A 21306-nucleotide genomic window follows, 5' to 3' on the forward strand; every position below is an offset into this window, starting at 1 on the left:
CCTCCTCCTAAAAAATTACCAGTACTACAAATAAGAACAGAAACATTCACTTGAAGATAAAAAGAACAAGGAGCAGAAGGGTGGAGAAGAACGAAGAGCTGGAGAAAAAGAAACCACAAATGTATTGTTTTAGTTTTAAGGGAGTTGTTATGGAGGGAGTATCTCTCCATGGGTCCACACATAACCCAAGACAATGGTCACAGAAACAACCCCCTGTTTCTTTCGTGCGTTCGCAGACATACACACATATGGGCAGGCATGCGCGCACACACACACACACATATATATGCAAAACAAGACAGCATGTTAGAGTTAAAAGGTAAAACTTTAATAATTTTAACTTGTAAACATCACAGATAAGCTATGGCAGTGCACCTGGACAGTGCCATTACATTGCACACTAAAACAGTGCATCTGACACAATATACACAGAGAACTTTCTCCAGTAACGCAGTGAGCTGGGTGCTAAGAAGAGAGAATCACAGCGTCGAGGCACAAGTTCTGAGCCACCAGTTACACAACTAAGGAGTAAATCAGCAGTGTACAAGAATAAAAATTTATATTCCACCGAGTCCTGAGCTGTGGTTAACGATTCTTGTGCTGAAGATAAACATTTTCAAAGGGGAAAAAAATGAATGAATTTATCAAAATGACTTAAATTAAGTTAAATTGCATTGTTTGTCTTTCCTATCAGTAACTTAAGGCTATTTTCCATTTCATCAAATAAGCCCGAGTGCTCAAATTTCAAAGCCTTTTTGAGAAATATTATAAACTGACATGAATTCTAATGCACACAAAAAATGTAAAGAAATGTAACATCTAGTCTAATGAATATATTTCTCGAAAACAAAAAAAATTGAGGCTTTAGGCGTCTCTGCCTGGTCAGAGGGAGAAACAACCTGTAAACCATGGTACAGAACCCAACTGTGATTAGAACCATCAAAGGAACAATCTCTTTCTCATCACAGAAAAAAACTTGCTATCATCACTTGAGAGTCTCTAAGGCTCTTGAACATTCTAGGAAAAAACGAAAAAGAAAACCACCCAAAACTAATATTACATTTACCAAACAGATTCTGAGGCTTTAAGTCTGATGTCAAAGCTACACATGTCCTGTGAAGCCTTGTTGAAAAGATTCAACACAAAAAACCCCCCATTACACACACTCCAAAACACCAGGGAAAAGTCCGTTTTTCAGACTATAAATCAGCAATCCCCCTTTTTTCTTTGTTCAATACTGTCTGAATCTTAGAGGAAAGAAACAGCATTGGCGTGAGGGCTGGTTATTGGTTTAGATGTTGAGCTATCTTCCACAGCCTGGGCTTCCTTATCTGAAAATACAACAGACAAAACAAAATCCAGGCTTTCTCAAATACTCGCAAACACAAGTTCTTGAAAAAGTCAAGCACTACAAACATAGAGTCTTGAGATATAATTTGCACTTATTCTCTCCTTGGGCCAATCAGTTGTGTCATCTGAACTGGCCCACAAGCCGTCATAAATATTTCATAGTAACTGTAACAGTTTAGTAGAGCTGTGTAAGTCTAAAATAACTAATCTTAAGAAACACAGTGAGCAAGTGTCAAGAAGGCCCCAAAACAGAAATAAACACTTTCTGTGCCAATGTCATATGTGATTTTGCTCTGTAAACTTGCACAATATTAAGACATGATGCAAGAGTGTTTCCGAGCAATCTTTTCATGCACAGTTAATGATTGTTACAAATGATAAGAAACTTTTCAGTACACGAGTCCTGTCAGAACACGTCTCATACTAGTACATATGCTGGACTGAGGAAAGACCACTGAACTATGACATTTCAGTATGCTGGTACTGGTTCATATCAATGTTAGCTATATCTTTATACCACCCAGGTAGGCACTTATTCAAAGCCCATTAGACGTTGGTAATCTAGTGGTTAGGCTCTCAGACACTCAACCTTATGGCCAAGGGTTTGAATCTCATTAAAAACTCTACGATATGTCCCTGGGAAAGGCACTCCACACAAATTTACATCAGTTCACCCAGGTGGGAATTTCTACAAAACCATTGACAGCAGAAGATCTTATCAGTCTGTTCGTGTTGATAATCCGCAGCTTGCACTGTATACTTTCTGGGAAGCCGAAAATGTTTCAGTTTCAGAGTATTCTTGTAGGGTCTGCTGGGATACTAATAATTGTAAAGCACAAAGAGTATGTTGAAGAACATGGATGTCTACTAAATAAATAATAAATGCAATTATTATACTCAATACTGGTGAGACCCACTGGTTTACCTGAGAGGATATCTCCTGCTCTAGAGCGGTGAAGTCCACTATAGGTGCTACTGAAGGCCGTCCATGGGCACACTGAAAAGGCAGACGACAGGCAGACAGCGAGGAAAGCAGATCCCGACACTGAGAAGTCTTCAGCGGGTCGCCAAACTTGACAGCACCTGTGGCAGGTAGCCGTAAAGATAGACGTAACTATGGAGCTTATCAATGGACTCTTGTCAAGTTAAAGATATATACATGGTATACATTATGATACTTCCTTTTAAAAAAAAAATTCTTAGCTTCAATGTGCATTTTTCAAGAAACGCGCACTGTATCACCCACAATTTTAGATCTAGACCGAGTCACTTTCCAAATCAAGATTGTGGCTCAAATCTCTCTAAAGAGCCTGATTTTTCTGCATTCAACCTCACTATCAGCTTCCCTAAAGTTGCCAATCTTAATTTTTGGCATGATGACAGAGATGGATCAACATTTTTTTAAATGACAGTGATACAAAAATTTACTCGAATTCTAAATGACAGTTCAAATTTAACTCTGGCAGTTAAAGAAAACACACAAAATCAATTCTAGGAGTTAATAGCAAGGACATTACACACTAAAAATGGGCCATGTATGCTTTCCCCATTATATATTATATTCTGACAAATGTGTATAGACAGATAAAATATATTGATACATACTGCAAATATACTCTCTGCCTTCTTTCGTTTTCAATGGATCTGACCCATTTCAAAATATTTTTAAACACTCTGCTTCCATCACGTGACAACAACAACAACATCAACAACCGACAAGTGACCATCCTTCCACCAAACTATAGTTTCATAATTGTCACAAACACAGACAAGACATCTTACCATGACATGCTTGTGAGCACAGGATCTGATGAATGGCTAGAGGTAGACGGCCACATGCGCCGTTGGTGTTTCTTAACAGCTGAAGATAAATGGTTTTGTCTGTTTTAGCGGTAATAGTTTTACAGCGCTTGCACAACACAATAAGGTCATAAAACTGCCGAAGATTAGAGTGAGGTGTTACAAGAAAGTAACAAACACAAAAAAGGATGAGAGATCAGGACGATAGATGTTCGATAGTAAAGAAGGAGCAAACCAAACCAGAGCACCCGCCAACCACCCACAAAGATAAATGGTATCATTTTTTAAAAAATCAATGTGTACCACATACTTATATATTTACCCTGCAACACACCATGAGATATAAGTGTCTACACAGTAGCCTACACACTGACAGATGATTTACACACACTGGCCTAAAAAGATACACAGCATAACAAACAGACAAAAAGTGACAAGTAAAAACAGTGCTCACTGATGGAAGATAGACATACAAAGGTCTTAAAGGTACAAAACATACACAAACAAACAACAATAGTAAACAACATACACAGTGGCAGACAAACAGCCAACAGGCATACAACAAACAAGCACTTTTTGACAACAAACACACACTGTCTCACACAGCAAACAAATACACAACACATACTGGTGGTCACACAGCTAACACAAGATACACTATTAGAAACAAAGCTAATGGAAACAAAACAGCCAGCCAAACAGCTAATACTACCTCCACTGACAGTCACACAGCTAAATCTAAATTTCAATAAGCGCAAATACAACATCCACTAATAGTCACATAGACAGCAGTTGACCATCACATACTGACAGTCACACAGACAACAGCTAAGACAACACACGGACAATCATACAAACAACAGCTAATCTAACCCAATACACACTATGACTAATGGTCATACAGTCATACAGATAACTACTAACGAAACAGACACAAACAACAACAGTCAACATAACACACACTGACAGTCACAAAGCTACCAGGATACTCACATCCGTGTGTTCTTTCACCAGGTTCTGAAACAGATAAAACAGAAAAGAACAAAAGAACATAGAAGGAGCTGTCAATAAACTAATACCTTTGCCTAACAGCGCAGTATGACAAATTTTTCAACCTGAATTTAGAACCTTCACATGTCAGACAATGTTAGCACAAATACATACAAGTGCCAGCAATTCAAGGTCAAATATTCTGCTGCATCTGTGCTTGTCAAATGACAAGTGACCATTTCCATGTCTCTGAATCCCCCCACCCCTCCCCCATCTAAAGCAATGAACGTTCAGTCACCAGATTCTGACATCATATTACCAAAGTCTTGTGAAGTTGACTGGACAAAGACTGCGTTTTGTTAGTTTTTTAATAGTATTAACAAATACACATTTTATCCCCTTAAGTGAGGACAGTACGCTGGGATAAAAGTAAGTTAAGGAACCAACATTTTTGTCTTTGTCTTTACTATTCAATGTGTCACTAACATTGGTAGATGAACTAGTGTATTATAAATTTTGACCACTGAAATGTAGTCAATTAAACAAAAGTTAATCGAGAAGCTCAGGATAGACATCCCAGGACTAACAATTCTCAAAACTATCACAAGAACAGGAATGAGAAACCACTGCAGAATACAGCAACGATATGGATATGTTCTGTTGTTCCCGCATACTCCACAAAAATAGAGAGCTCACCAGGATATGTCCTATATACGGTCTTTTGGGTCTTGATAGACAATCTAAAAGAAGTATGCAAGATACAACTTTGCCTGGGCAGTACACGTAGAGAGAGCAGATTGCTAAAGTACAAATCCCCTCCCTTCAGATCTTTCTTTCCTCAACATGCTCCAAATGTGTTCCAAAATAATATACACTTGATAAAAAAACAGAGACTTGAGAATGTTCTCATACATCATACAAAGCCAGACAAAACTACCTGGATAAGTTCTGGGGTCCCGTACACTTTGCTGCGCCTGAGGTCAGCGACATCCTTCTCTACCATGCAGGCTGGCACAGACGTGATGTGAATTGTGTCTCTCTTACCCCGATCCATTCTGAAACTGATACCTGGTGATTTGTAATGAAAAAAAAACCTCCAGTATGTGTCTTGTACAAGTTGACATTTGAATAGGAACAGTGTGTAGAGAACTAATGCTTCAATATTGTCACACAAGGAGCAGTTTATTGATGTGGTACAGTCACACAGTGTGCAGTGAGCCATTGACTCAGTTCTGTCACACAGCGTATAGTGAACTAATGACTAAATATTAAAACAATGCGGGTAGTGAGCTAATGACTTGGAGCCAACAAATCAATATTTTCACTCTGTGCGTAATAAATGAACCAATGACTCGGTACTGTTACACTGTGTATAATAAACTAATAACACGATATTGTCACACAGGGTGCAGAGGGGCTTAGAATCAATCTTGTCACACAGTATGTAGGGAACTTATGATTCTGTAAACTGCATGGTCATGTAGGGTGTACTGATTTAACTACTGAGTTTTTAAATATTATGGTAGATTATCTATCAATATCACACCAGTAAGAGTTCTCTGGAAACCAACAAGTTCACAACTACAATCAAGGGACAGTTACGATCTAGACTGTCACAATCAGAAGACATTTTGACTTAGAGCTGTTGAAATAATTACCTCACACAAGACACAAAGCTAAGGTTGCGGAGATGAACAACAACAACAACAGCACTTTATTCTTCTTTTAATCCAACACTATACAGAACCGAAACCTAACTTTGATACCCCCAAGGAAGGAGAAAGAGAGGAAAGCTGAGATTTACAAGGGAGCAAGATCTAGAGGCAGATCTCAGGTATATAAGACACAGCTGGCTGGAGGTGGAGACAATCACCCAGAACAGAGACAGGCGGGGTTCTCTTTTTGGCAGCCCATACACAATAAAAGGGTGAAAGAGGCGCATGATGATGATGAAGATGATAATGATGATGATGATGATGATGATGATGATGATGATGATGATGATGATGATGATGATGATGATGATGATGATGATATAAAACCCACAAGTACAATGTCCTAGTTATCTCCTGGCTGAAGTCCATATGTAAACATGTCAATACACATATATGAAAACATAATTTTAACGATATGAAATAAACCTTTACATTGTAACTTAAATCTCAGTTGCCCCTCCCGCCCTAGCTGCAGCATACAAATGGTTCTCACCATAAAGAATAAATTATCCCAAAGACACACACTGTTTCAATGAACAAAAAGTAAATCTTGTCACTGATACCAAAATGTCCCTGTCTTAGGCAGCTTTTTAGGTCTCATTCAAGAAAAACAGTTTATCTAACACAGCAAGTTCCTGTCCCTATGGTATTATAAACCCCGCATAATTTAGCAAAATTTGATCATTTTTTGCATAATTTTTGATTATTTTTCTTTATCATTCTTTGTTAAAATTAACAGAATCGTATAATTTCACATCTTTGGGCTCAGTTTGCATAATTTCATAATTTTTCTTGCATAAAACGACGGGGACAGGCAAGTTCTGAGAAGGGTCAAGCCTCTCTGGGGAAGAACGCTAACACTGACCAATTCTGTTAAACTCTTTCTGGAAAGCTTTCATGATCCGCACATCATCCGTATCCATGACAACAGTCAGAGCTGGCATAATCTCTACACTCCTGAGCATGTCCGTTGGTTTTTCAACATTTGTTTTATAAGCATCTGAGGAAAACAAAATGTTAGAGAGTTTGAAAAATCAGAACAGCTATCAAATGTATGTGTGAAAGTAATCTTGCTACAAGACCAGATGACTACTCTCACTGACTCGGATACTTGAAAAAGACTTGACAACAGTACATGTATCCTGATGACACAGGTCAGCATTTGATCTAACATTTGACAAAGAATAATTTAAAAATTTTTTTTTTTATTGTTCTAATCATTCATATTCTTCAACCCATCAAAAGATAAAGAATTAAACATTTACATTTCAATGCACAAGTTTCATGTACTCAATATTTCCATTTGCATTCAGAATTTTAAAACTTGCTGTTCAGAAAACAATATGTGTGAAAACAATTACAAAAGCTGTCTGGCAAACTCTTCTTCGTCAGTGCTCATAATTGTATCTTAATGTTGAGAAAATTTGATATAGCTTGATAAAACGTACACAAAACTATAAAGCAAGTATACAGTCATCAACATAATGTGACAGGAAAAACATGACAAGACAAGGCCCACTCAGTCAGAAAGACATCAAGACAACATGACATCACATTTTGTACAATAAAATGACATGACTAAACAAACAAAACAAGATGAGGCCAGGTGGGAAGACAACATGATTAAGTGACATGATTTTTTAAAAGGCAAATACAGTTTTAAGGAAAGACAACATGACAACATGTCATGAAAAGAAAAAAAGATGTCATATGACATGACAAAACAAAACCTGTCAAGAACTGACAGGTTAACATAACAGGTCAAGATGATGTGAATCATGACAAGATGATGTGAATCATGATTAGATACGATCGCACAACAGAACAGAACACGGCAAGATTTGTTTGTTCTGTGAGCATTGAAAAGAACCACAAAAACATGATAACAGTTAAAGTTGTATAACACTGGGAAGAAGACAAAAAGGTAGAAAGCAACTGAGGGACAGATTTTAAAAAGTAGGGGCTTAATACTGATGTCTTCTGACCACCCATAAAATGAGAGGATCAATAAAACAACACGAAAAGATTAAGTGTATGTTTACCTGCGGTCAAGTACTCCAATCTGACCCGCTCATGCACAGCGTGCTGATCAAAAAGCACAAGGAGGGATGACTTCAACGTCGACGCCGTTCCTGAGAACACAACAGCCTTGTGTTATGTCATGTCATGTCAGCTCATGAACAAAAGTCTCACATTACATCATCCCCCCCCCCTCCCCCACCTCATCACCACCTGCATAACAACCTTATATTAATTCACATAATGTCAGTCTCTGCACAAGAGTCTCATGTCACATCACTTTGCTCCCTCCTTGTACAACAGATCAGTTTCCACCTCAACTACACTAAGAGACCCCTTCTATCAACACACAAACAAAAGTTATATATAAAAGCAACATAGAAACATTTTTCCTGTATGTAACATCAGACGGAGGAGAAGTAGGATAGTGATAAAATAATAGTACGCATTATTACACATACCAAGTGGGAATGGGTACCTAGCTATAGACAGTGAACGATCTTGTCAGTTTGTTAGTGTTGAGCCCTTAATCAGGTGCTAGCACTGTATGTTTCCCCGGAAGCTGAGAATGTGTTCTATGGTCTGCTGGGGTAATAATATTGTGTAAAGCGCATAGAGCTTGCTGTAGAGCGGGGTTATGAGCTATACAAATGCTATTTATTATTATTATATCTACACACGTACACACTGTTACATACACACACAAACATGCATGCTCGTGCGTCACATGCATGCTCACACACACACACACACACACACACACAAACAAACACACACACAAAAATACCCACACAAGGAAGCAAACAGTGAAATAAATTTTGAGTAAAAGAAAACATGAATCATAACTGGCCTGTTCAATAAATCCCATTTTCAGTTTGGGCCTGTTTTATTTGGAAAAATCCAGGCCCTGAGAGCACCTGATCAACTCACCTGTGATGGCCAGGGGCTTCTCCACCAGGCATGCAATGAACTTGTTGTCCAGCTGACCAATCACCTGTGGGTGACAGATGTTAATGAGTTACTTGTTTGTTTTGTTTATTTGAAATTTGAGTGAAGAGAAAAGACAGTAAAGTGATTTCCTTGCCAACAAAGACACAGCTCTTGAACCTCAGATGATCAGCAACTGCAACATAATGATGATTTTATTTCTCTCTATCCCACACTGTCTTGAACTCACAAGTACAATGCCCTGGCCTTCTTACAACTCAAGTGCATACGCATACCAGCATACTCATGAAATAATACTGTAACAAAATAAACAAGACCATTATATCAATACATTGAATTTAGTCCCTCTGTCCTCTTCAGAATGCAGAAAAAGAGCAAGAAAGGATCAAAGGGCAAGCTCCATCATGAACTCAACAATAGGTTTTGAATAAAGTGGAGTCCATTTAAACTGAAATATGCGGGACCACCAGATTTTCTTCGATTTTGGTGAGTTTTCACTTTGGAGAAGCTGCTAAATCAGAAGAAAAAAAGAGAGATTTTTAAAATTTTTTGGTTTACTGCTCTTTTCGAATTATCAGTGTTCAGTTTAAGCAGACTCCATTGTACATTGTTTTCACAATCAACACTGGAACTGTTGCCTCCAGTAAAACAAAAACTATTCCAACCAAATAGGTTAAAAAAAACAAAGCCACCAAACCACTAGACTGGAAACTGAAGTATGACTGCAAGTGGGGTCCACAACAGCCTCTTGACAAACGCTTTTACACAATCCACAACAACAGTAAAGCAGGACTTACCGTCACTTTATTCAGCATGGCCTTGGAGAACTCAACCAGACTGAGGCTGTCAAAACATGAGCGGGCAGCTGCGTCCCCACGACGGGTGTCGGCCACCAGCGAGGGCTGGAGAGTGGAGAAAAACAAAAAAAATGTGACATAACTAGCAAAAACGCACACAACCTGTTTTATTTTCATTTGAGGAAAGAGAAGCACATAGACACAGCAAAGGCCAAGGGAAAGAGTAAGACAGACAGGCAGACAATAATAATAATAATAATAATAATAATAATAATAATAATAATACTGATAATAATTGTATTTATGCTGTGCATATCCAGGCTCTACAGCATGCTCTATACGCTTTACAATTTTAAAAAATTCATCAGAGGGAAAGAAACGTTGTGCCTTCGGTAATATTACATATAATCTAATTTTAAAAGTAAAAAAAATATTCCATTTATTTGAGATTAAATGTGGATTATATTTTCTATATTTTTTATGGGCTCATTTTGGGCCAGTCTTGCCACAGAAATCAGGGACTTAAGTTTTGTTATTTGGGGAAGGGAATGACAGATAGAAATTTAAGTAGAGGTGAATGAGACAGGAACTTGTTGCTATAAGCAAAACTTGAGGGAGGGAGGGAGGGTGAGAGACAGAGAGAGAGAGAGAGAGAGAGAGAGAGAAAACGAAGGGGGGGGGGGAAGGAGGGAGAGAGAGAGAGTAGGGGGGGGGACTGAAATTTAAAAAATTACGGTTTTACTGCAATGTATGGTAGTATTACCTTCACTTGTTCGTCTAAATACACCATATCATACAGATTTTGAGAACAGTAGGTGGCAATGGAAGATGGTTGTTAGGTTATTAGGTTACTGATACTTTGCGATGACAGAATGTGCTTGGATGTGCATGAGTATGTATGTGCACGCCTGAGGTAAGATCAGGGCCCAACTAACCAACTCTGTAACATTCATTTCAGATCATCAGGGTTTGCCCGATAGTCTGACGGTAATTAGTTCGGTCATGCCAATTATCCTTACCTCTTTAAACATTGTAAAAACAGGATTCTTCCAGCCTGCCAAAAGAGAGGACACATCAGCACTGGCCTCTGAATCTGGGGACATGGCAAGGGGAAGAGACTGTAGGCAAGAGGCATGGCAGTTTTTGAACTGGAGCAACATAATAGTAAAAAAAAAGGCAAATTCACAGCTATAAAGTCATCAAAAACAACATATCAACATAAACAGTGGAGTCCTCTTAAATGATTACCCCCCCCCCCTCTCTCCAACACACACACATACACACACACACACACACACACACACACACACCAAACACTCTAACAACACAGCCACTAAACACCCCGATGGACAACATGCCCACCCTACATACTGACCAAAAAACGAACTTTTACTCTGGCAACATGACATACCCATTCTCCACACTGACCTCAAACCCACCCAACATAATAACAATAAATTGCACCTAATACACCCACCATACACCGGGCGTGTCCCTGCCCTCCACTTGGAGGTGGCCTCCGACTCTTCCTGCCTGAGATGTCTATCCACCGTGGCCTGGAGGTCTGCCACCTCACACAGACTGAGTGATGCAGGAACCCTCTCAACAGTGTTCTCTGAGGCCTTTTCTGTAAAAACATGTAAGAGGTTGAGATTACAGAAGACACAATAATATCAAGTCGACGTTGAGATAAGAGCAACACGTACCATACTGAGAAAAAAAATCTTAGCAACAATTTGAGCCCTACCCATCTACCAAATCTACAGGGTCTATGCACCTCAGCTCCTGTATATTGATGACCGCTAGATACACACTGTCATACACTGAGGAATGTATTTTGTGCACAGAAGGGCATAGATAGTCACACTCAGGCATGTCCTCAGGCTCATCAGGTCAACATTATCCCAAAAAATCGAAAATTTAGCAAGATCCTTGGATCCCCCCCACCTACCTTCTAATGGAATTGAGAAACCTTAAAACCAAATGGAATTTGGGAACTGTAAACACTAACCGGCTGAACACTGGTGAAAATGATGAGATTTTAGTTCTCGTTCAATAAAAACAATTAATTTTACAATGTCCCTTCGGTCAACAAATATCCATAGACAGGAGATGACTGCACCTGAAGCTTGTTCCCCCAGCCGTTCTCTCCGTTCTTGTGAGGGCAGAGCCAACCACTGGTGCTCACTCATGTAGTGCAGGGACTCACAGTTCACATACACTGCGCTACCTCCTAGATAGAGAAGAGAAGACTTTATTTCTCAAAACTCGCAGAGAGACACATGCTGCTGTAAATGTGTGAATGTGTGCACAGAATCACTGCACTTCTCATGAGGGTACACCCTCTACAAAGTACATTTATCCTGGAAATCTTATGGAGACAAAAGTGAACACATCCCAGTATATCTTACAGAGAACATTCTGTACAAAATATTAGTGTACTTATCGAAATAGGCCTTCACCTTATACAGAACATATTTTAGCACAGAGTACATTGTACATATATCAAACATCTTAAAGCAAAACATTATGTTAAGATTCACCCATTTTTATTTAGAAAAAGCTATGTTTATCTTGCTACGAACAAATTTCAAGACAGAAATAAATCACAGACCCAGAAGAATAAAGAGGACTCACAGGGGCTTGCTCCAACTACTTTATCTGACTGTATTTAGTATAATCTCACCTGTATCCTGCTCGCTGACTCGTCTCCACAAGGCTCCATTGTCTTGGGCAACTTCCATCACTGGCTCATCATCACAGCCCATAAGAGAGTCTGTTCTCCCTGTCTCTGAGCTCGCAGATTTACTCCCAGCTCCCATCATTTCCTGAAGGCCTGACGTTGGTGAACTGCACTTTACAGTCTTGTGCGCTGTTCTGCACCCAGCTGTGACCTCCTCAGGGTGTCTCCCACATACTGAACCAGCAGAAACTATACTGTCAGGGTCACCAGTATCCTCAGAGTCCCCTGCTATCATACCAGTTTGGCCAAATGAGAGATGACCCTGGCCACTGTGCAAGCCTTGCAGGTGACCACTTTGCGCTACTAGGCTACCGTCACCTGATGCGTGATGTCCTCTTTCAGACTCAGAATCATCTACAACATGGTCAGTCTCTTTCACAGAAGGAACAGAGAGTGTTAATAAGGCACTCTCCCTGTCTCGAGAAAGTACAGGACTGTTGTGCTCTGTGATATCTATCCTGTCTTTGGATGTAGGGGGAATGTTGCTGCAAGGGAGACTGACCTTCATCAATGTCTGATCCCCGGAGCTGGAAAATTGAGCTGTTAGACTGTGGTTAGAAGTCTGATCAGGAAACTGCTCACTGTCCTCTGTTTGACCCCTGATGACCCCCTCCTTCAAAGATGGAGTGGAGGAACAGTCAATATGATCCCTGATCTCCTTCACCATTTCAGCAGATTCAAGTTCTGGCCTGGGGAGAAAGCTGACGTTTGAGTCCTGAGAGAGCCCCTTTGTCTCACATTCAACATTAGGGCAAAGTAGCCCTGGGCCCTGGTTTTCTTTCTGGTTCAAGCTCAGTTGCCCATAAGGCACATCTTCATGTCCATTACCATCCGTGGTATGCAGCCTGTGATGGATTTGGTCCTTCACACCAAAATCATTGCTGAAAGACTTTGTACGGCTAAGGGCAGCGGGGAGGCAATTCCCAAGAGTGGAAACAGAACTCAAAAAAGGAAATGAGTCGTCCCCTTTTTCCTCATCACAGCCTTCTGTAAACGCTGACATTTCAGTTTGAGCACACTGAAGAGATACCTCCAGCCTCTGTCTTCCACATGGGTAACCCTGATCTAGATCTGTACACGAGGGTAGCTCCCAATTTTTATCAGGCACAACGTCTGGCTTTGCCATCATCTTTTCTATGTTTGAAAAAACTTCCCTGGTCTGAGAGAGTATACTCTGAAGATCTACCTCTTTACCTGCTGCTTTCCCACACCCATGTGACTCTCCTCCATGGCTATACGTCTGCTGGGAGGCAAAAACTTGCACTGTATTATGCCATGGAGGAAATTCTTCAGTGTCAGGAACAGTGTCTTGGTTGAGAGAATCATAGGCTAGAACTGTCTGCCGTGACTCAGACGGGGACTCCTTCGACCCCAGTGCCTCAAACTTATCATTCGATTGACTCTGCAGGGATATACTCTGCAGGTCAATCATAGCTTTTCTTTCTTTCTGCACTGCCAACAATTTTCCTGAAGCATTCCTCCAAGGATTCATTGGTGAGCGTAAAATCAGTGAGTTCCCATCGAAGTATGAGGACTTCGAGAGCAGACCCATAGATGTCTCACCCACCTCACCACAACCGGCCAGCCCCACAGTATCATTTACAGTTCTCCCCTCTACAAGCACTTGACCAGTAGTGAGCACTGACCTTTCCCTCTCCTCCCCCGTACTGCCATCGATGAAAGACTGGACCTTGCCACAGGATACTCTACAATTTGAGTCAGGGAGATTCACCGGATGCTGGGGTTGTGGAACTCCAGCTACATTGTCCTTCTCTCGCTCACTATTTTGTTCATCAGCCTGAGCATCTGCTATATCAGGTATCCCCACTTCACAGTCAAAGGGACTCAAGCTGGAGATGAAGTTCAGTGACGTCTCAGGACACATCTGACCACCATCAGACACAAAGCCTGCCTGAATGTCTTGTGAAGACTTGATCGTGTTTCTGCCTTCTGAATCACAGATCTCACTGGAGCCAACTGACGGGCTAGAAGAACATGTTTGTCCTTCATCCCTCTTCTGAGCTTGACTCAGCAGTGAATCTGCAGCTCCTATGTCTCCTATTGTCTGTTGAGGCACTGAAAATCCTTGAGAAGGAAGTGGACTGGGTGGGGAACTCGTAGAGGTCACAGGAGGGCAGGTACTTTCTCCACAACCCAGTTCTTGGGGAGAACTGCTTACACTGATGGGGGTCACAGTGCGACATTCCTGGTGAGTGGGAAACCCTTGTGACAAGACAAGAGGAAACTTCCCTTGAGATTGTGGACACTTGAGATTTTTGTTGTTCAGGACATCCTCGTGTGTTGACTGCCCTGACTGCCCATCCATGCTGCAATTTCCAGGGCTACAGTGAGCAAGTGATACGTCAGCCTTATCATCTTTGTGAGCATCTTGACTTGAGGAGTTCAAAGGAAGGGTCAGTACCAGGGATAGTGTAGGAGACTTGTCCCTGGTCTCAGCTCTGTTCTCTGAACTCATTTGTGTCTGATATTGACTAAATGGCAATCGTTTTCCTGTGACGGACTGACTTGAAGGGTGACTCCCGCTTGACTGACACACTGCCTGCTTGTCAGAGAAATCCATGTCACCCACTGGTCCTTCTCTCTGTCCATCAGTTACATCACATATAGACATTCTATCAAATCTTTCTGTCCGTTGACGTGACGAGAGTGGTCTATTAGTGTCAACACTAGACCTGCCATAGCGGAAAGACTGTAAGAGCTTAGTGTGTCTCGACCGCCCACAATCTTGACTTTGACCTTTTTCGTCCACAATGCCAGAATGAACTGTCTCTCCTCGCATCAAACGGGCTAGCTTCGAGGCATGACTCACACGTTGGGACAATCGCTTTGACGGAATGGCGGAGCAGTGCACACTAGAAACTTCCTGTCTTTGGTCAAGCTGAGGCGCTTCGAGTTTGGTTACACTGTCACGGGAGGACATGGAACAGCTCTTATTCTTATCGTTGAGCAGTCCTGAGGCTGGTAAACCAAAGGAGAAAGATTCAAAAGCTCTTGAACTTTCTTGTTGAGACACGCTGTGCTCTTCTCCATGAGTTGTCCTCGACAGCTTGATCTGAGGTGCAGGATCAATATCATCCAGTCTTTTGCGTGATGCTCTCTCAGGAGTTTTAAAGCTGTTTCTTAGCATGGCATTTCTTGACTGCTTTAAGGATTGTCTCAGATCTTGTAATGTGTTTGTCACCACATCTGACATCTTCTCAGGTGCGGTCCTCACACGACGACAGCTCTGCAGACTCGAGGAATATGACACAGATCTTGACTTTGCTAAAGTGATTGGCTCCTGTGATTTGATTGCATTATTTTTCTGTAAAGTGAGGCCATGTCCAACGGGGTCTTCACTTGACATTCGTCTTTTGCTCCCTACAAGCAACTGACACTGATCAAAACCTTTGGAGACAACAGACTGACAAGGGGCTGTTGGTGATTCAGAGTTTGGAAAACTCAAGCTGCGTCTTGTAAACCTTGGAAGTGGAGGGTTCAGCGTGAGAGGGAAAGCCTTTCCAGCTCTGTCAGGGGTGTTCTCTGAGAGTGAAGGTCTGTCTTTACATGGATTATGTGAAGCGATGTGATAAGCTTCGTCACCCAACTGCTGATTCTTAGCATCATTGTTTGGCTCTGGAGGGGACTTAATTGGTTGAGTAGACAGGCAGCTAACCCTTACTGTGTTTTCTCCACAACTTGTTTCACAGCAAGGCGCTTGAGCATCCTGCGCCTTCCCAGAACTGCCAGTGGTCACAGTGCAAACATCTTCGGAGTGACCCACAGCTACTGCATGACTTTGTTGTGAACTGCCAGTCATAGACTTTGGGCTTGACCTGCCATTGAACTCCCCCATAAAGTCATTAGCATCCTTTTGATCTCTTTCAACAACTTGCTTTGGTCTTTTCACAGACTTAGACTGTAAGAATGTCTCGGAACTGTCCATACAGCTATTTCTTCCAAACGATTTCATTAAACCTATTGCCTTTTGGTTCGGATCATCACGAAAGTCAATATCGAGAGGTTGAAAAGAAGAGACGGACTCGCTTGGACTACTATCACTCTCAACATCTGCATCCACAATGTCATCATCTTTATATTCCTTTTCATTGGTGGGAAATGGCCCTGAAAGCAAAGGTTCTGAAACTGAGATAAGATTTTCTGTTCGCAAGAATCCATAAAGCATGTCCTGAAGGAGATGGATGAGCTTAGGCCAATCTTTAAACTCTACCAATGTCTTGGCTGGATCAAAAGTAATGTCATAAGCACTGAAAGGACACTCCACATTGAGAACATAAATCCCAAATCTCTCTGCGGACTTCACTGGGCTCCCTGAGTTACCTTTCCCATCCTCAGTTGCCATCTTTTCCAAAGCATCAATGTTTGATCCTTTTCTTTTCAAAATTAATGATCGGGAGAGTATCTTATTGATTTGCCGATGAATACTAGATTTTAGGACCAGTCTTTTATTGACATAAACAAACTGGAGATTTTTGCGACTGTAGCTCTCCTTGCTGACAATCCCAGAGAGTTTGAACTCATCTCTCTCAGCGCTGACTTCCATCAAAGGGCGAGCACGAGCGGGTGAGAACAGACAGGAGAAGGAGGACACAAGCCCACTACACTTGTGTGTCTGCAACAACACATGGCCTATTGCGTCATCCCGCAGGCTGAAGCTGATGCGAGGCCACACCAATGCGATCCCTGCAACACGATAACGTATCCTCTCCATCTCCAAGTCAGCATGAAGTCTTTTCCTCCTGACAGGCAGATTGTAGAAGAGGTCATGAGCGGTCACAGTGGTGCCCGGGGAAGGGCGGGCCACAGAAGACTGCAGTACATCGAAGGCTTGGCCTTTCTGAAAACATTTAGAAAAAGTGACACTAGACGATTTAGCTCTCGATGTCACCTCCAGAAAAGATGAAGCACTTCGTAAACTGGCCAAAGCTTCTCCACGGTAACCAAAGTAGTTAAGATGCTCAAGGTCTTCCATTGTGTGGCACTTACTGGTAGAGTACCTGAGAAGTACACACAAAAGACACTTGTTTAACAAAAGAAACAGTGGTGAAAAGCACAAGACAAATATCTGTGTAACAAAAGAAACTCTAGTGTAAAGCACACACACCTGTATGGCAAAACTAACACTGGTGTAGGGACACAGCTAATGAAAGGGTAGCACAACAAATACCTGTCTGTGTAGGGAAAAAATACTTTGGTAAAGTACACCAAAAAATGCCTGTGACACACATTTAAAACCTGTGTAAAGGACACTAGAAACATCTATCGGACTAAAAGTACAAGATAAGCCAGAATATTTCTCCTGTGCAGTTATTACTGTCAGACTGTGCTACAAGTCCAAAGGTTTCAGAACAGTCAACACACAGATCACATCCCTCAAGAACCACTAACCTTTCCCCGACCAGTGGGAACTGCTCAGTTGTGATTCCTAAGCCATTGTCCACCACTTGTATCTTGAAGCAAGAGAGATCAATGCGTACAGCTACACTGGTGGCGCCAGCGTCCACAGAGTTGAGTACCAGCTCCTCCACTGCCTGTGCTAAACTCGTCAGAGCCACTCCTGTTCGGAGGCAAGCCTTCACCTCATTTGGGAGGCGTCGAATCATTGTGACTTTATAATGGCACCATGTTCAACAGAACAACGGCAATGTTGATGAAACTGGCAACCTCTGAAGCTGCAAAGAATATATAATGAAATTAAGCTTAGACATTTCCATGTGTAATTACATCACTGTGCATGCAAGTAATCAACTTATTTCAAACTTGAATTATTTACCAATAATAAAATTTACCTTCTTGTTTTGTATTATGTTTCCTTGAAAGTGTGTGTGTGTGTGTGTGGGGGAGGGGGATTAAAAAAACCCAAAAGACAACAGTACAGTACAGTGCAGTGAGGTGCAGTGCAGTGCAGTACAGTACGGTACCATAATTCAGCAAGACTTGATGATATGAGTAAGTAATCTTAATCATCTTTGTGATGATCTGGTTTTGTCCCCAAAGATATTTAACAATGACAAAACTAGTTCACTATCCTGCTCCTAATCCTATCCCTACCCAAAGCTTAAAAACCTAATCCAAAGGCTCATGAATAAAGGTAGGTTAGATAAGACTTAGATTAACCCTTAAAACCCTGAATTCTTTTTTTTCATACCTCCCTAGAATCCTGAATTAAAAGTGAGATACTAGAAACAATTAGGTTGGTTTGATAATTTGTTTACTGTGTCTTTAATTGTTGTTAGATTTTCCTGAAGTTTGAAAATGTTATTTATATATAATATGAATGCACAGTCTGAATAAAAGGGTAAAAGGTTAAAACACTGGTTTTTAGGACCAACTCTATGAGTTAAGTCTTGAGTGTGATCCCCGACTCTACTTCAGTCAAAGTATCATTAGACCCAGCCGTAGATCTAGCCTCTGGTAGCTTTAGTGGTGATCCCCTGCCAATTCCACTATCGTCAAAATCATCATCGATGTTATGCGAACATTGCAATCGTCTTCAACGGTCATATTTATGGATATATCAGACTGGGAGATCATTATTGGGGTCTGGTTAGGATAAAAAATGTCAAAAATTTTGCGGCCTGGAGGACCTGGCAGCGAAAAATGACTATTTTTTCTTAAATACTCGCAAAATTTCCAAACTTTCTGTGTAGAACTGCTCTCGTGACAATATCGGTACTTTCTGCTCGCGACAGAGTCATCTGGAGTTACATCCACTGGGAATTAAACGATAAAGTCGACCAGCGGCACAGAAGAAAGTGTAGAATTCTGTGACCAGCGGTTACCAGCGGTATAGGAAAATAGGGTGTCAGCGGTTACCAGCGGTATAGGGTTTTAAGGGTTAATTCCTCATAGAGAGTTTACAGCGAGCCATTTCGCAAGCGCAAGCATCCCTTAGTTTTAAAAAGTCATCAAAAAAATCCGCAAAACTCCAGCAAATCAGCTAGTTTAGTAAAATGGTATTTTATTATGTGTAAAGACCATTAATTTCTCCCCAGTTTCGTGTAAATTATTTTTATACAAAATATGTTAAAAATGGGAGCTAATTTTATTTTTTATAACAAAGTTTATGATGTTGAAAATTAGGTTGCGTTACAAAGGGTGGAATAGCCTTTCGTATGCTAAGAGTTAACCCTACCCCTACCCTGTAGCCCTTTAAAACTCTATTATACACGAATTCCACAAATAAATGTAAAACAAACGCACATAAACATCAGAAAGATCTCCTTATAGAATCCCCTTCGTTGCCTTGTGACGTACCTGTTGTTAGCTACAATACACAAACATCAACAAGTTGGTAAAATTTGCCGTTCCTGGTTGCCTGTATATAACGTTAAACATTACGGCACGCTAATTATCAATATCATCAGTCCCTTATTCTTCTTTCTGTACGTAGTTTCTGTACGTGGATTTGTATATTCAGGAAGAAAAAGATGCATATAGGGCAGGGAACCAAACTTGCTAGTCTAGTAAAATTACTTTTCTGCTAGGCCTGCAAGAAATCAATAAACACAGATCTATTTAATACTAAAAATAGGCTAGTAGATATAGATGTATAGATATCTAGTTCAAGACCGCTAGTTAGTCCATTGTCATACACTCAGTTGACATGAACTGCGCAGTTGTTGGTTGTGGGTAACGAGCTCAGCTGAAAATCAGTGCTGCCAGTAGGGACGCATCATGTACACCCTGGCAACAAAAGGGTTAATTAGGCCACCTCTATTCTCACCCGGAGTGAGAATAGTGCAGGCGAGTCTTGTGGCTATTCTCACCCGGTGCGCGTTCACCCTAAACCACAGAATTCTACACTGTGATAACAGAAAAATTGTAGAATTCTGTGCCGTGAACAAACGTTCCATTACAATTGTAGCCTACTAAAAGCGTACAATTTTGTCTGTGGGCAGTGGAGAGAGAGAGAGAAAGAGAGAGAGGAGTAGCGCGAGAATTTCCGGGCAAAACAAAATGGCGACCCGCGTAGTTCGGCTCGATTCGAAAAGTTAAATAGCCGTAGCATCTTTGTAGACAACCAAATTTATTTACTTTTGTGTTTTAACATCATTTTTTAACTTTGTTTTGGTCAATTTGATCGTCCACACCGATAGACAGTATTCAGAAAGAGACGGAGAGAGAGAGAAGAGGGGAGGAGTTGATCTTGCGAGAACTTCCGGGCGGGTGAGAATAGCCACTTTCGGTTAATTACTCATGACTATTGCACATCTGATGATACTCAATTAATCTACATCTAGAGAGATCTATATATCTAGATCTAGAAAATAGATCTCTAGATTTATAGATTCGGGAAGATTGAAGAATACCGGACCACTCGTACATTATTGTGCGAGAAAGTGGGGCGGGTGGTTGGGATGGAGGAGGGGGGAGGGGGGTTCAGGTGGGTCTCCCCCCTGACAAAATTTTAATGAATAGATCTACCGGTCCGAGATTCTCCATTGAGAGTTAAAAACGGGAAAATTGTGAATTCGTAAGGTTGAGACATGTCACATAGGCAAAGTCAGTCCGCTGGTCCAGTATTTTTCAATCTTACCCTAGATTCTATAACCGTTCAGGCTCAGACTCAGGGCCTACTTAAAATTAGATCTCTAGAATCTAGATCTAGATCTAGATTCTAGATCAAGATCTAGATCTACCTGTTCTTGCCTCAGTCTCAGTCAGTGCCGGCTAAACACAGACCTTGCAAAATTACAGAGTTTATGATATATTTATAATTCATTTAAAAAAATTCTCCACGATCCAGACCAACATTTGATTAGTGTAAATGCGGACTGGATTAGATCTATGTCTACTTGTTTGATTTTTTAAAAAAATGTTACTGAATTGTTCAGGCATCTAGATCTAGTCACTTGAGACTATAACTAGACCCACCTGAAACCAGAAGAGATTGTACAGCCCTGGTATAGGAATTCCTTTA

The 21306-nt window shown here is 41.0% G+C and overlaps 1 protein-coding gene across 1 annotated transcript; it reads right to left on the reverse strand.

Moving 5' to 3' along the window:
* Positions 1–306: 306 nt before the first annotated feature.
* LOC101854340 lies at positions 307–21098 on the reverse strand. Its single transcript, XM_005101823.2, has 15 exons — positions 21026–21098; positions 17772–18055; positions 12306–17380; positions 11742–11852; positions 11097–11246; positions 10639–10712; positions 9620–9724; positions 8805–8868; positions 7898–7987; positions 6721–6855; positions 5078–5208; positions 4144–4167; positions 3133–3211; positions 2276–2433; positions 307–1331 (listed from the first exon to the last, which is right to left on the reverse strand). The coding sequence occupies exons 2-15, from the start codon at positions 17984–17986 to the stop codon at positions 1284–1286; spliced, it is 6459 nt and encodes a 2152-aa protein (XP_005101880.1). The 5' UTR covers positions 17987–18055; positions 21026–21098; the 3' UTR covers positions 307–1283.
* Positions 21099–21306: the final 208 nt, after the last annotated feature.

Source organism: Aplysia californica, unplaced genomic scaffold (genome assembly GCF_000002075.1).
Source record: "Aplysia californica isolate F4 #8 unplaced genomic scaffold, AplCal3.0 scaffold00300, whole genome shotgun sequence".
NCBI lineage: Eukaryota > Metazoa > Mollusca > Gastropoda > Aplysiida > Aplysiidae > Aplysia > Aplysia californica.

Bases quoted from the DNA above. Each gene is read 5' to 3' on its own strand.
- LOC101854340 (XM_005101823.2), bottom strand. From the start codon at position 17,986: ATGATTCGACGCCTCCCAAATGAGGTGAAGGCTTGCCTCCGAACAGGA. The intron at 17,381-17,771 runs GTTAGTGGTTCT...TGTACTTCTCAG, and splicing joins TTCCCACTGGTCGGGGAAAG to GTACTCTACCAGTAAGTGCC. The intron at 8,869-9,619 runs GTAAGTCCTGCT...TGTCACCCACAG, and splicing joins CCATGCTGAATAAAGTGACG to GTGATTGGTCAGCTGGACAA.